This window comes from Epargyreus clarus, unplaced genomic scaffold (genome assembly GCF_041222505.1).
Source record: "Epargyreus clarus isolate Ecla_fem2 unplaced genomic scaffold, WU_Ecla_fem_2.2 ptg000019l, whole genome shotgun sequence".
Lineage (NCBI taxonomy): Eukaryota > Metazoa > Arthropoda > Insecta > Lepidoptera > Hesperiidae > Epargyreus > Epargyreus clarus.
The window spans coordinates 4355736-4372422 of record NW_027332227.1 but is presented as its reverse complement, the minus strand read 5'-3'; the positions used below and the strand labels follow the sequence as shown (position 1 = coordinate 4372422).

The following is a 16687-nucleotide window of genomic DNA, read 5'->3' as shown; positions in this document are numbered from 1 at the left end:
TATAGTAACTAATTATGACAGGGATATGATTTCGTAGCAAAAAAATGTAATATCTCATTCAGATACTCGCGAACAATGTGCCGAGTAAGTCGCCGAACAATGACGAATGTTTAAACTCGGCGCATGATTATAGACGCATAATCTTTTGATTCCTGAAAAAGCTACAGAGAACAGACGAGTACCGGTTATTTACATACAGATATTCGCGTATCTTACATATTCATATTCGTGATATTCGTCTGTATCAGCGATTATCTAAACATCTCATTATAAATGATATTTCCGTGCTTGTAATTCGTCACTGTCAAACTGTAATGTCAATTGTCACTTGTCAGTATGACAAGTAATTCAGCTGAGTATTGTTATTGTTATTTTTTGTTTAATAATTAATTCTGAAATTAAAATGGATTGTTAACTGTTTTTTTCTTTTGAAATATAATGAATTTTAATGTTCTTTAAATCTTATTATGGCTAAGTTGGATACTGATGAATTCGATGCACAAATATTAGCCGAAAATGTAACTTTTTTGAATGATTGTTTCGATAATACGTTTGTTTTGGCAAATTCTTTGCCTTGTGTAAGAGAATATGTTGCGGAAACTGAGCCTGAACCGTCGCTGAATAAAATCAAAGTTTTGAAAAATAATAGTACCTGCAGCCCTTCATCAAGAACCTCTCAATTAGAAAATAGCATTCACCAGAGCAGGATATCAACACAATGTAAAGATAATAGCAGATATTTAAAAAACTGGGGTCTTCCTGGTGAAATTATTCAAAGATACGAAGAAAAAGGAATAACACAAATGTTCGAGTGGCAAGTTTCATGTTTAGGTAATTCTAAAGTGCTTGCAGATAACAGCAACTTGGTTTATTCAGCCCCTACATCTGCCGGGAAGACCCTCGTGGCTGAAATACTTACAATTAAGACCATATTAGAGAGGCAGAAGAAGGTGATTATAATTTTACCCTTTGTTTCTATAGTTCGAGAGAAAATGTTTTACCTACAAGATATTCTCTCTAGCTCAGGAATTAGGGTTGAAGGATTCATGGGATCTCAGTCACCCCCTGGGGGACTGCAAGCAGTCCACATAGCCATATGCACTATAGAGAAAGCGAATAGTTTACTAAACAGATTGTTAGATGAAAATAATATATCTGAGCTTGGTGCAATAATTGTTGATGAGTTGCATCTCTTGGGAGATCCAAACCGTGGATATATATTAGAACTTCTCCTTACTAAAGTTAAATATATATCATCAAGATTAGACATACAAATTCAGATTGTTGGTATGTCTGCCACCCTACCCAACTTAGATGAATTAGCTAAATGGTTGGATGCTGAGTTATTTATAACAGAATTCAGACCAATCCCATTAAATGAAGTTTGCCTGATAGGAAATAAATTTTATGATAAACATGGAAATTATATAAAAAATGTGGATCATATAGACTGTACTGGTGAGAAGGATAATATTTTAAATATATGTTTAGACACAATAAAAGATGGATGTTCTGTATTAATATTTTGCATGACCAAGAATAGATGTGAAAATTTGGCACAAAATATTGCTACTTCCTTTAATAAACTAGGCTGTTCTGCCGCTCAAAGTGGCTTGATTCTAAGGCAACAGCTAAAATCTGAAAGTATATTTGAGGTTTTGGAACAACTTAAAAATTGCCCTGTGGGCCTAGATCAAATATTAAAACAAGTCATTTCATTTGGTGTTGCATACCATCATGCAGGATTGACTTTTGACGAAAGGGACATAATAGAAGGAGCATTTAAGTCTGGAGCATTAAGAGTCCTTGTGGCAACATCAACACTGAGTTCTGGTGTAAATTTGCCAGCCAGAAAAGTGATCATCAGGTCACCAATGTTTCAAAGACAGCCCATAAATAATTTAACCTACAAACAGATGGTAGGAAGGGCTGGCAGAATGGGCAAAGATACTTCGGGCGAAAGTGTCTTGATTTGTACAGAAGCTGAAAGAAAAATTGGGTTGGAATTGATGACAAGTGCTTTAGATCCTGTGAGGAGTTGTATTGACAATGAGGATAAATATATGAGGTCAATGCTTGAAATCATTGCCAGTGAAGATGTTTGCACTAAAGCAGAATTGGAGTTGTATTCAAAATGTACATTGCTGTATGCACAAAAATTACTTTCAAACAATTTGTTATTAGAGGATACATTAAAAGAGTTGGTGAATTTTGAACTTATTAGGAATCAGACTGAGAGTACAGAAGAGAGCTATGTGGCTACCGGTCTAGGCAAGGCTTGCCTTTCTTCATCAATGGCTCCTCACGATGGTCTGTCTTTGTTTTGTGAGTTACAGAAAGCACGCCAGTGTTTGGTGCTAGAAACTGATTTGCATCTGATTTACTTGGTAACTCCATATAGTGTAAGCAATCAGTGGAGTGACATAGACTGGTTGCATTTACTCACTCTCTGGGAATCTCTTACTAAGGCCATGAAGAGGGTTGGGGAACTGGTCGGTGTTCAAGAGAGTTTCATTATTCGTAGCTTGAGGGGTACTAGAAATTCTAATGTATGTCCTAAGAGCTTAAATATACACAAAAGGTAATTATGTATTGTGGGTGATTATAGTAATTATAAATAACCTTCTTATCTAAGTAATTTTTATACAAGTATTAGAAATATTTAGTTCTATTTATTTTTCGTTTCTCTCCTTTAATTTTTAATTGTATCTTCTAACTATTAAATACCCAATTGTTGCAGAGATACTTACAATTAGACAATTATTGGTTCTATTCAAGTCAATGCAATTAAATAATACCTACAGAGTGCCTACATATAATTTGTACTTTTTTATTTTAGGTTTTATACTGCACTTGCTCTACAAGATTTAGTAAACGAAGTCCCCTTATCTCAAGTGGCTACAAAATTTCAATGTGCTCGAGGATTTTTACAGGGCCTTCAACAAGCAGCTGCAACATTTGCAGGTATTTCGAATTTTGGAATTTTATATTTGTTTGTGTACCATAGGCCTGTACAAACAAGAGAAATAATATCAACTTTTCTTATAGGTATGGTTACAGCTTTTTGTCGCCAATTAGGTTGGAAAAATATGGAAACTTTAATATCACAGTTTCAAGATCGCTTGCATTTCGGCATACACTCAGAACTTATAGAGTTAATCAAATTACCTTCACTAAATAGTACGAGAGCCCGCGCTTTATTCGACGCGGGCTTCGAAAACATTTCGAAAATAGCATCAGCAGATATTAATGTGATAGAAAATATTTTCCACAAGGCTGTACCATTTCAAAGCGAAAAAAAGCGAGATGATGATGACGATTTAGATTTTCGAAAACGTAATAGTATAAAAAATATCTGGATAACGGGTTGTTGTGGTATGACTCCAAGACAGGCAGCTAACGTTTTGATTTTAGAAGCTAGGAATTACTTGAAGCAAGAGATTGGCGTTACAGAAATTATGTGGAATAAAGAAGTTGATTCCAACATAGTAGTAGATGATATATTACAAAAATCCCATAGCAATGGCACAAACCATGTTGATAATAATGAATGTTCTAAACAAGAATGTAATTATGATGTGAATGAAAAAGTCAATATAGAAAGCAACGCTTCCGATCTCGTTATCACTGACTCTGATAAAAGCAATGATATCAACAGTTTCAAAAAATCTATATCAGAAAAAGAAGTTGAGACAGTTTTAAATAATGAAGTTATAGAAGAAAAAGTACACAAATCAAGTTTTACAAAAGATAGCACGAATAAGACAAATATTAAAAATGAAAAACAAATTACGTTTCCTCATATACTCTTAGAAAGTAACAACAGCAGCCCACAGACGTTAATTAAGGACGAAATACTTTGGGATTCCTTGTCCTTTACTGCATCTGCTATGCAGAATATATCTAAAGGCCCCCCTTCAGGTACATTTTTTTCTCCAAATATAAGTTTTGGTGAAACTGAAGTAAAACTTGAAGAACCAAGTAGTGCTACCAAAAATGCATCAAAATCGTCATATACTTCAAATAAGGATGTTAGTCTATTTTCGACGGATGCTGAAAACTCTTTTGTAGAGGAAAGCTTTTCTGTCAAAAGTGATACAGAAGTCTTAGATACAAAGATAAAAGGCAATGGTCAAATTAAGCCCGAAGATAACAATACCGTCGATTATATTAATTCAAGTACAATATTAAATGCTTTCAAATCTTCTGTTATTGAGAATGATGACGATGATGATATTAAATTAATGTACGAAGAGGAACATGATATATTTGATGAGTTACCGATTAATGGAACTTGTTTGGATAATGAAGTAGTCAATACACAACATAATGGCTCAATAATCGTTAAAAACAGTTTTATAAGCCCACTCAAACGCCTTTCTATTGATAATGGAGATATGTGTCAATCATCAGTAAAAAAGAGAAAGAAAATAAACGAAGTAGTTTCACAATCAAAATGTATGAACTTACAAAGCTTATGTTGCAAAGACTCAACGCATGTAGTAATGAAGTTTACAAACCATATATTAGATTGTTATATGTTAAGAGAAAATGATGTTTTAAAAATTGAGAATTTATTTCAGAGTCACAATTTTGTATCAATGATCGTAGAAATAGGTGTTGCAACTCCGACCAAAAGTAAATTAATAGGAAGCAATATTCTAAAAAATGGTCGTGGTTGTGAAGTAATACCAATAGACAATCCCACAAAGTTGCTAATGAAGGCAATTACGATATGCTTTAGTGAGAAATTATGTGTTTATTTGGACCTAACGTCTGTAGAAGGGATATTACATTTAATAAAATCAGTACTTTCGAAGTGGTTAGATAACAAGTCCATTAATATTAGAGTAATATCAATAAAATCATGGTATGCAAAGATGCAAGAGTATTTTCAAAAAGAAATATTATCACATTTTTGTGATGTAGCGTTAAGGGAATGGCTAATAGATAGCGACACGAGGATATCAAATATTTTTGATTTGGTAAGTGTAGGCTTGAACAAAGTATTTTTTATATAATATAGAAATAGCAGACGATCATGCAGCCCACTTGATGGTAAGTGGCTACTGCTGCCAATGGCCATATGTAATCAACCCCAGATAAGAATACATTCCTACTTGGGGTCGGATGCGCCGCCACCCTTGAGGATTAAGCTGGAGTGCCTAGGAAAAGTACGTCTCCCTTAGACCAAAGCACAGCAGCGCTTAACCCTGTTGTTGTTAAGCAGAAATAGGTATGGCGGTGGTGCCTCCAGAACCCTTTGTGGTTCCACCCACAAAGGGTTCTACCACCCTAAAACAGAAGAAGAAATAAATCTAATGTTTCCATAAATTTAAGCATACATTTTTTGTTTCATCACATCAACATTTTAGGCAATGAAGTACTGCAATTTAGATTTGCCAAATATGGAGCTAAAAGTAAACGAACAAAATAAGAGATTTAAAGATTTATCACCTGCGCAAAATATGTGTCTAAAGGGATGGTGTATCTTGAAAGTCGCTGAACAGCAGGAAATAACGTTATTACAGCAATATAATTTAAATAGTACTATTAGTAAGTATTCCTTTATTAATTCATCATCATCATCACCCGTTACTATGCCACTTCATCCCGAGTCTCATCTCCGAATGAGAAGCTTAAGACGTGTTAAGCGTTCACCGCGCTGGCTAAGTGCGAATTGGTAGATTTCACATACCATTAAGATCATTTTTTAATATCTCTTAGATATGCTGGTTTCCTCACGATGTTTTCTTTCACTTTATTTATTGTACCCTTGAAATTTGTATTGCAATAAAATTTTTCGATTTGCGTTGCTAAGTAGTAAAGTACCTTTTAAAAATTTGAATTTGTACCTACATACCTATCTAATCATCGAAGTTGCTATGCTTTGTACTTTCACAAATTTTCCTCCATGACTTTGTCGTCCGCACCCCTCATTGAGTTTTTAAGTAGAAACCATACATATTATCGGGGCAAATGTAGCCCTTACTGAATAAAAGCCACATTTAATTTTGTGTAAAAAGTTTGACGGTGATTAACGCATTGTATCGTGTCACACCTAAAAAAAATGTAAAGGAAGTTTGTATCCTATTTTGCAAAACTTACCTACTGGCCAACGATAAGGTGTCAATTTTACGCCCCAAAAGAAATATAACTTCAGTAATAAACTTATTTACCTACCTACACTACACGTGATTTATAATCGTCGTCGAGTTGCCTTTCCTTTGGCTCGTCTATCTTTATACCTACTTAGTCGCCTCTGTAGGGCTCTCCACTGTATCTCTGCCATCGTCAAACGGTATCGTTTGATACATAAGTGTGAACCACGAGTTGTCCTTCAGTTGAAACTTTAGATTGCCGGAGACTTCAAAGTCAAAGATATATTTTGTTTGTTTTATTGTTAAATGAGTTTGATTTTAGACCAAGGTTTTATATTTCCTTAATGTTAAGTAACTAAATTAAATAGGAGATCTAGCGGAAGTTCTGTCACCAATGCGTTTTGTGAGACTAAATTGGAATGTTTCAAATGCAATAAGAAGGCCCTTTTTTTTGTTGACGAGGGGGAAACCTTCAAAAGGTACCCGACGCCATGGGAGTGACGCCGGGTTATGTGGGATTTTGACCGCACTAAAACCCCCCCGGTGGCCGTCCTCAGCGTTTGGTGGAGAACTCCGGGATCTCCAACGGAACACAACCAGAGTCCTCCTAACGCGATGCCCTTTTATCGGGCTCTGCCCTGGGGGGAGCAATTTACGCTCCTCTCACATCCCCTGGTGATTACAGCGATATGCGACCACACAAACCGCTGTCCTTCCCGGGGTCGCTTGCTGGATGGTTTGAGCTCCCACTCTTGCCGCCCGCAACCCCGGAAGCCCCTTTTAGTCGCTTCTTACGACAGGCAGGGGATACCGTAGTCCTATTCTGGTCCTGGTACTACAGGGACAGCAATAAGAAGGCCCTTGCGTTCGCGATGTCGCAGTTAACAATGAGTAACACGAAAATTGCGAAATTTTTTTTTGAAGTTTTTTTAATGAATTATGTTTTAATAGAAATTAAAAACCTACTAATTCCACTGTTCTTTTTCATTATCTTAGATGAATTAGAAGACATCGAAACTCACGTTTTGAAAATATTAGCAAACAGCGAACGACGTGGAATCACAGTCGATAAAACTCTAGCCTCACACCTTTTGATTGATGTAAAAAAATCTCAAGAAATCCTACAAATGAAGGCGTATAAAATGTGCGGATATCATTTCAACTTTAATTCATCGAAAAGTGTTGCAAAGGTAGATTTTTATCATAAAATTATACATATATCTGCTTATTTCCATTTTTTTAATTATTCAAATAGGGCAATAAAAGTATCATGACACTTAAAGTGTTTCTTCGTATGCACTTTTAATATATGCTACCGTGCTTACAATTTTTTTTTAAATAATTGTACAATTTCAGTATAATGGAATCGAGTCTACTTCTATTTACTTGTTGTTAAAATTGATTTCTTAATAATTATCTGTTTCTCGGATTATCTCGGTGCAAAGGATTTGCTTATTTAAATATGTACTACTAGGTTTTAGGATTGTACAAGGGCCGCAAGATAAGTACGAAGAAAAGTGTCCTCACCGCTCACAGCAGCCCACTGGCTAGTATTGTTATATTCTGGCGGAAACTGAATTCCATTTTAACGAAAACATTGTATCCTCTGACTGAAAAGGCTTGTGTGTACAGCTCTGACAACAGGTATGATAACAAATTCATTATTTACATAAAAACACATATACACACACGCAAACAAGCAAGCGCGCATACATGATAATAGAAACTCGACTCACTGCTACGAGTACATACGATATATTACATAATGATTACGTAGTAACTATTTATTAATCTGTGATAATGACCTTATAATGACAGTATAAAGTTGTTATAGTAGTTTTTTTTTACTAACAAAGTAACAAACCCTGTGATTTTCTACATACTTAGGGCTAAATAGGGACATCTCGTGTGAATAGACTATCTCAGAAATCACTGGAAATAAGTTTCTCAGTTTTTTTCACAGGTTATGAGAATAATATGACTCTACATACTTAATTTCACGCTTTTATGCGCTATAAGTAGTTATGTTAGGGGGAAAGACACGCTGAAGCCTTTCGTTTAGTATACAGTACCTACTGCGTGCATTGCCGAGTAATTTGTGCTTTTTGATACTAGGTACATTTACCCAACGCGTCCCAATTTAGTCCTTAGACGTAACAAAGACTCCTTGATCAAATTAATTTTGACAATAGTCTTAATTGCAATGATCATTCAATACCATGCGGGCTGCATAACCCTTCGCCTCTCCCATCATAATAATACACAATAATAAATTTTACACAAATTAAATAATACATTTTATAATAATAATAAGCTTTGTGTCGCGATTGGCAAAGCGTCGAACAGTGCAGTCTTCATGCATAAGTAATTTGTCGTTTGCAGGATAACCCCATCCTACACAATGTTCACGTGCACGGGGCGCATTAGTATGCACGAGCCGAACCTTCAGAATGTTCCCCGTACCTTCTCTATTCCCCTAAAGTATCTCAGTATAAAGGATTCTGAACCAAGTCACGACGTCATGGAGTTCAATTGTAGGAACGTATTCAAAGCTGCGTCAGGTTGTGTGTTCGTGTCAGCGGACTATTGTCAGCTGGAGATGCGCATACTGACTCACTACAGTACAGATCCTATGTTGATGGATATAATGAGCTCTGATGTGGACGTTTTCAAGTCCATCGCGTCAACGTGGAGCGGGGTGAAGGAAGAGGAAGTGAGTTGTAATTTGATTAACTCTGTCACTTTTCTTTCTTACACTAAGCTAAAGGGTCGGCAGGTCGGACCGGAGGTTATATTATTGAAATAGTAAACGTGCATATAATCCACTAGATAGTGAGTAGTCACAGCCGCTTCTGAACCTATGCACACTGTACAGTAGGAAACTTCTACTGATCTGACTGTCGTCCTCAGATCTAGTTCACTATTGATAAAGGTGGTAGAACCCTTTGTGGTTCGACTCCGGCGGCACCACCGCCACACCTATTTCTACCTAATAACAGCACTGTTAAGCGCTGCTGTGTTCCGGTTTGAAGGGTGTAGTAAGGGAGACAGACTTTTCCGAGGCGTTCCAGCTTAGTCCTCAGGGGTAGCGGAGCATCTGTGGCCGACCTCAGGTAGGAATATCTAATCCTATCTGGGGTTGATTACAGATGTCCATGGGCGGCAGTAGCCACTTACCATCAGGTGGACTGCATGCTCGTCTGCTACTCTTATATTATATAAAAAAAAAATTAAAAGGAATAAAACCTCTCGTGGTTTGTCCATGGCATCACTTTATAAAGAAGTGTCGCGCAAGCTACTTTAAAGAGTGAGGTAAAATATGAGATATTCAGGTTTATTCGGAAAGTTGACAAAACAACGCATACGTGACCAATCTTAGGAAGATTTCATTCTTATCCCTTATAGTCACGAAAACGAAACACTATTCTACTTAATTTTCACAATACAAACCAATTATAGGTAGACGAAGATCTTCGTCAAAAAGCAAAGCAACTCTGTTATGGTATTATATACGGAATGGGCAACAAGACATTAGCGCAGCATCTCGACGTAACCGAAGCAGAGGCTGCAGTATTCATGGACACGTTCTACAAAACATATCCGGCTATTAAAGTATTTACCCGTAATGTGTTAGAGGATTGCAGGAAAACCGGGTATGTGGAAACGCTTAAGAAGCGTCGGAGATATCTGCCCGATATCAATCATCATTTAGGTGCAAAACGAAGTAAGCATGTTTAAAATCACTCCAGTTATTCTTCCATTAAATTTTATGTTTTATGAGGACGGATTTTGTTTGGTTCGCTTTTGGGATTTAACAAAACAATATAGTCTCGATCTTTATGAAACATAACAGAAATATTATACTGTCGTGACATGTTTTGGATTCAGATTGGTAGCTAAAGTATTAAATATCTGTTTTATCAAGAAAGAACTAAAATTTCGTAGAACAAAGCATTACAAAGATACTAATTAATATTAGATTTTTTTTTATTTTGTCCTACATTTTCCAATGTATACAGGAGCTATATATAAATGTATGTAAAATGTATATCCCTAAGTGTATACATAACTTATAAAATATTTCTTTAATTAGGTGCTGCGGAACGGCAAGCAATAAACACAATGATCCAGGGTTCAGCAGCAGACATAGCGAAGGCGGCGATGTACGCTATCGACAAGAGAACCAATAATAACCCAAACAAACCGAGCCTCGTACTACAAATGCACGATGAACTCATCTACGAAGTACCTGAATATGATAAACTTTCTTTCATTACAACTATTAAGGAAATTATGGAAGAAGCGATTCATCTAAAGGTCCCCTTGCCAGTCAAAGTGAAAGCTGGATACAGCTGGGGGTGTTTGGAAGAAGTCAAAACAACGTAACTGCCAAATAACGCTTTATATATTATAAATCATGTGATATAACAAAACTGAAGTGATAAATACAGTGATGTTTTTTAATTTTTAAATATCGTTTTTTTATTTCTACCAAACTAGGCACACTAAATTGGTAAGAACTAGATACAACTAATACAAACCAGTACGAGTTTCATTTTAAACTCGACCCTAAAAGTTTCATAAATTTCAGTGCAATAGATTTTCGTGACTCTCACTTACAGAATATTACTTACAGAAAAGTATAGTTAACATTAAACATTAGTCAAGTAGCGCTACATTAAAGCATTTTTCTTCTCAATACCAACGACGTAGTAACAAATTAAATGTGGCTAATAATAAAAAAATAACATATTAGTACTGAAGGTCACGACCCACAGCAACAAGGAACAATGAAACAAGGAGGAGTTTGGCAACAATGCGAGCGCCATCTTCGTTCGCGATTTGAGGGTTTTCCCATTTCCCTCGTTAGTAAGTTTGCGGACAGAGGGCGCCGTGAGTGCCGCCTCCGCTCCGCAATCGATACCTGCGCCGCGGCCAGCCTCGCTTGTCACCCTCTGTCACGCCAGCCTCGCGCCCACCGACGCACAGCGGCTCTATATAACATTAATATTCGAATAACCTGTGTATTCCCGATGTCTCATCCCTGAAATCCACAATGTCACTAACCAAACCTACCCGCGAGTTGCCCGCGGATATATCGTATGTAATCGCGCGCGAGCATCCCAGCCGTGTTTGATCCCGATGTACCTCTGAGTTTACGTGTAATCAAAATGCATCTTCACTTCGAGAGGAACGTGAACGCGAAGTGCGATTGTACGATACTGTCGCTGTCGTGGATGGGCAAGGTTCCAGACGAGCTTCCAGAGGTGAGTTTAATGTTTTATTCGTAATTTAACAATAACTTTCCACATTCTTATGGTGGTTCGTAACATGTAACATATTTTACGTAAGTTACCTGCATAGTTTCCCTACTGTTCAAACATTCGATTGCGGTATCATCTTCTATGTATTAAGTACCCATTGGTTTTCTAATGTTAATGTACGCGAATGTCATTGTACGCGAGAGACTGTTCGTTTTAAAACAAATTTACAAAAGTCCACGTGTATTTCTATTAGAATACAATTAAATAAATTGAGCCTATAAAAAGGTCACATTTTCGTAACGCAAGATCACATTTTCGAATAAAATATATGTGTGTAACGTAAATTATTCGCCTCATGAAACACCACTTTGTACGAATTTTTGCACATATTATCCGGTAGATTGCCAAATAGATTAACAGCCATCAACAGCACGTAGGCTCGATTGCCGCTGAACCTGCACATTATTACAGGACATTAAGTTTCCATTATCTTTGATGAGAATGTAAAACAATTTTGCCGCCGTCCTACTGTAATTTGATGGCAAAGAATTTGTGGATAAACCCGAATGAGTCGAACGCAATTCAACGTTAGATTACTAAGTGAAACCTTGTGTTCAATTAACCTGTCTACGCCTTTCAGTATTTCATCTATTCACGTACAAAGCATTACTTAAATTGCCATCGTTTTTCACTCTAAAATAAGTAGGCAATTTTAATGTCTTATTCCTTTTAGTATTTGCGAAATTCTTATAGGTCTATTGTTTTACTTATTATTAATTCTGTGTTCGTAAGTCCAATTTTGCACATGATTTTGTCTATGAAATGAAGATTTCTGCCACACGTCTTAAATTATTGTTGATTCAGATTGAAAACTTATTCTGAATCTTTAAACTTACTTCTCAACATTGTAACACTAAATTAAAATCTTTCTTTGTATATAATAAATTTGTTTTGTTGTACAAGATTGATATAACAAACGGGCATGGAGTTAACCTGATGGTAAGTGGTCAATGTCGTCAATTCGACCTTAGGTCTATCAGATGCGTTACCACTCCTGAGGACTTATATGGTCGTCTCATGTTAATTTAACGAAACGAAAAACTGATTCGGCGTTAGAACGGTGACTGTGGTAATTCTACCTTAACATTTTCAGAATCATAGTTTTCAGAAATGTAAAGAGCATAATTAGCCGTAATGGTGTATTTATTTCGTCGTTCTCCAAAATTACATGCAAATAACATATTTGTACAACACTAAGTATTTTTGTTATAAGTCCGAGCTTTTAACAAGCATGTAGGAAGACTATCCGAAATTTCTAACGATGTTTTTAAGCACAGTGCCTTAAACATTCTCAGTACCCGAGGACATGATGGAATTATGGTATAAGCCTGTCGTAGAAACTATATGGATCTTATCTTCACGACAGTTAGCATTCAAGTTCCATTGTCTACTTTCTACCCCAAATATTTTGCATATTTTAATAAATTAAATTTTCTTGTATTATAAAGGCAGACACTTGTAGTCTACAATGGATTCTACAATCTAAATAGTAATCTTATATATGTATAAGTCATTTTATTCGCGCGTATGGAAATTTACGCCCTATCTATATTAAATCTTGTTTCAATTTACTTAGTAAAATATTAAATCATTATTTTGAAACTGAATCATTATTCTGAAACGAACTCCTCGGGGAATAACGTCCTGAAATCATATTATAATTAATTTTTAATAATTGTAATACTTTTACTTACCACCGTGTACCTAGTGGTTCACGTAACCACATTTTCATCAACGTAATGCAATCTCAAATTAATGCAATTTCATTTGACTTAATTAATACGTAGCCAAAGTCTACGCGGCGTAGCACTCGTAGCAAACCACTGTTTCAAATTGGACGCACAGAGTTACTGACCCATATTTAGCTTATTGCTCAACTATTTGGAATAAAAATACGTTTTACATATTTGCGTTTAGATAAACAGAATTTATAACGAGCCTGAATTACTTTTTAAGTTAAATTAACCTTTCGTAGTGATATATGATAAGCCGTAAGGGGGTTACATTTTCATGGGTTCTCTATTTTACGACCCTGTCGAGCTTTTATTTGATTCACAGTTTCTCTGACATGTATTTCTTTATATATTACTTTCTTATTTTTCAATAAAGATGGCTACCATGCCTGAAACTATTGGCACTCGATTTGTGTATCGCTATAATGAATAAATAAAAAACTGGACTAAGCATGCAGTAACGTGAAAATTTTGCTTCAATTTTTTATACTACGTTCGCTTTGGCTACCTCGGCTTTGGACATTATAGTGTTGTTATTTGGTAACAGAAACATACAAGATAATAAATTAGAATTACAAAATTACTAGCTATCATCTAAGCCCGAAGTTGATAAAATACTTTGCTTTCCCGTCTGTTCAGAGTTCAATCCTACCAAGTTGGTCGGGTCTTATTCCGACCAACATACTTGTTGTTTTTGCGTTAAATTTTAAAACACCATAATTACTGACTGAAGCCGCGGGCGTCAAATTGTTCATATTATATGGTTCAAAACTAGGTACTATACGTATACCTAAATATGTTTTCACTAATAACATGATTTATGAAGTTAGAACGCGTGTGTGCTCTCCATATTTCGCCTAAAGGGCGGTTACTTAGCGTGGGACTCGTTTAAGTACCTTCTAGGCCATATGTAAATAACTACCCACTTGAGCAAACAAGGATTGTGTGTTCTTAATTTTGATATTACACGAAAGAGATGTGTAATATTGTAATTGTAATCCTATTCTAAATTCGGATAATATTCTCAAATTCATTAATAACAAATAAGTATACATTAATACTTTGTTTTAAATTTAATTTAATACAGTTACGTACGTTCAACTTAAGAAAAAAAATGTGGAAAATATCTCAATTTTTTTAATATAAATAAAGGTTTAATTATTTTCAAACAATCTAGAAAGAACTGCTTGTATTGATTAATGAAAGCAACATTCAACGAAATTGAATCTAGCAAATCTTAACAAAGCAACGGCTTTCTAAAGATTTTACTCTTTTATAAATTAACAAAGATATCGTTTCTTCGTTTGAAGAGATAATTTTACTTCAATTTTATTTAAAATGCTAGCAGGTAATGGACTCTCCTTCAAATAAATATTTTATGATGGAAACTTTGAGTCGAATAGAAATTAATATAACCGTATACCTATTTAAGTATTTATTCATCATCGTCCGTCCATTTTGTAAGACTGCTGGGAATTCGTCTTCCTTCAGAGCCACTACACTGACCTAGTGTGGGAATATAAAAATTGAATTTATATATGCCGTAATTTTGTTTTGACTCTTGAATCTAAATTCAATGCATCTATAAATAAATATAAGAATAAAAGACACCTACATAAAACATATGATACTAAGTAAAGTTTTTGATCTAATATTCCAGATATTAACGTACTAACACGATTAAAATACAACAATTACGCTATGTACGTTCTTGTATATTATAAAATTAAATGATAAATTGTTTTTGTAAGCATATAACTTGTAACTTTAATTTATTTACTCTGTAATGTGTAAGTTGCATGCTTGCATAGTAGGTGCTAACTACCCTAACAGTAACTTTCTTGCCTTGAAACAAGCACGCATCTATTGCATGCAATCTTTGTGTTAAACAGGAAGTTATTACTACGTATCTAATCATAATTGAAAGTACCTCTAATTAGTTTTTATAATATAGGAGCAGCAGACGCGCATTCAGTCCACCTGATGGTAAGTGGCTACTGCCGCTTATGTTCATCTGTAATCAACCCCAGATAGGATTAGATATTCCTACTTGAGGTCGGCCATAGATGCGCTACCCCTGAGGACTAAGCTGGAACGCCTCGGAAAAGTATGTCTCCCTTACCACACCCTTCAAACCAGAACACATCAGCGCTTAACGCTGCTGTTATGATGCATAAATAGGTGTGTGGCGGTGGTGCCGCCGGAGTCGAACCACAAAGTGTTCTACCACCTTCAAGTGACGTACCCACGATCCATCACTTATGTATATCCAAACTACATGAACCAAAATATATGTCTGCTAGTTCTTAGTAACTATAGGTGTATTATGCACAACACATGGGTGGTTATAACTTTGATAAGGAGTAGGTCAGAGGAAAAAGGTGGTAAGGTTGTCTAGTCTTTGAACAATATTTTTCTCTCTTATGCTAATTTCCAGAATAAACTCTGAAATTTGTTGGCAAAAAGGTCTTGCAAAGGTACATAATATCTACATAACTACCTCCGTAGACTGAATAAACATTTTTTTATTAAAAGCATATCAAATGTTATTTTTACCCTACTGGGGGTAATGTTTTTTGACACACCCTGTAGGCCAAACGGCTTGACGGATATTAACATATGTGGTTTTATTGGATTCGTCTAATTTGTGGGAGTAGCAATACATTATTGTAAGCAGTCCTGCTTTATACTTTTACAAAATAAGTGTCTAGTTATCTCATGTATCTTTTCCATGATTATGTTTGTGTTTACAAACTTACGTCGATATGGCAGGTATACCAGTTATACGATTAATCTATTTATAGTGTCCTCTGTAAGTGATAAATTGTCCGGCAACAGAGGTAATAATGAAGCATCGATGCGGATCGCGTAATATCTACCTAATTGCCAATTGCACCTTCGATCTCCGGTCTGCCGCGTTCCCTCCGAGACAGGACATGCTCCATTATGCGTCTGTTAATTACTAGCTGCAGACAATTCGTTATGTAAATAAATAAATAGTGTTTTGGCACATAATTGTAATCGTAGAGTCCCTCAAGCAGATTGAGTTTTGGGTAGTGGTTGAGAAGATAAAATTTACTGACTACAACTGAAGTAAACAGTACTCGCACTAATGTTACTTGTGTGATGCGATATGATAAGACGAAAACACCATGTGAACTCTTGCAGTACGATTGCCACGTCAATCTATTTATTTAGAACATAAAAGATTTTTAATACTGATATGGTCCCATGAGATGTTGTTAGGTTAGATAGTGAGATAATACCTTAATACAGAAGATCTCTTAAATAGAGACTGCATGAATTAACCGACTTGGATTACATGGATCTCAGGACTTTTTACGGTAGAAGAGCTGAATGGCGAGGCTTGGATTTTTTACAAGCAGTGTTTTTGATGACACAAAATTTACTGACTACAACTGTAATAAACAGATGACGAATTGTGTAGAATATGCCAATATTTTCATTATTATATCTCAAAATTTGTCAATTTCTGTCTGCTAGATAAGCAATAATTATATAGATTGAT

The 16687-nt window shown here is 35.6% G+C and overlaps 2 protein-coding genes across 3 annotated transcripts in view; both read left to right on the top strand.

Annotated features, from left to right (window-relative positions):
• The first annotated feature begins 344 nt into the window (after positions 1 to 344).
• Positions 345 to 10573, top strand: DNApol-theta (DNA polymerase theta). 2 transcript variants are annotated; one of them, XM_073083342.1, is made up of 9 exons: positions 345 to 2581; positions 2840 to 2964; positions 3049 to 4985; positions 5376 to 5556; positions 7098 to 7291; positions 7576 to 7745; positions 8640 to 8814; positions 9561 to 9825; positions 10195 to 10573. In XM_073083342.1, exons 1-9 carry the CDS (start codon positions 468 to 470, stop codon positions 10485 to 10487), a joined length of 5454 nt encoding a protein of 1817 aa, XP_072939443.1. In that variant the 5' UTR covers positions 345 to 467; the 3' UTR covers positions 10488 to 10573. The 2 variants fall into 2 exon arrangements, with proteins under 2 accessions (XP_072939443.1, XP_072939442.1); XM_073083341.1 differs by having other exon boundaries at positions 8484 to 8814.
• Positions 10574 to 10994: 421 nt separating this feature from the next.
• Positions 10995 to 16687, top strand: part of Tusp (WD40 superfamily protein Tusp) — a 29258-nt gene continuing 23565 nt past the window's right edge. The window contains exon 1 of the mRNA XM_073083729.1: positions 10995 to 11368. Coding sequence (XP_072939830.1) covers positions 11273 to 11368 — 96 coding nt within the window. The 5' untranslated portion in view covers positions 10995 to 11272. The remainder of the gene's footprint in view (positions 11369 to 16687) is intronic.

What these genes read in the sequence shown, in the direction of transcription:
- DNApol-theta (XM_073083341.1), top strand. Translation starts at nt 468, where the DNA reads ATGGCTAAGTTGGATACTGATGAATTCGATGCACAAATATTAGCCGAA. An exon ending in GCGGGGTGAAGGAAGAGGAA is followed by an intron (nt 8,815 to 9,560) that starts GTGAGTTGTAAT and finishes AACCAATTATAG; the next exon opens with GTAGACGAAGATCTTCGTCA. An exon ending in TCATTTAGGTGCAAAACGAA is followed by an intron (nt 9,826 to 10,194) that starts GTAAGCATGTTT and finishes TTCTTTAATTAG; the next exon opens with GTGCTGCGGAACGGCAAGCA.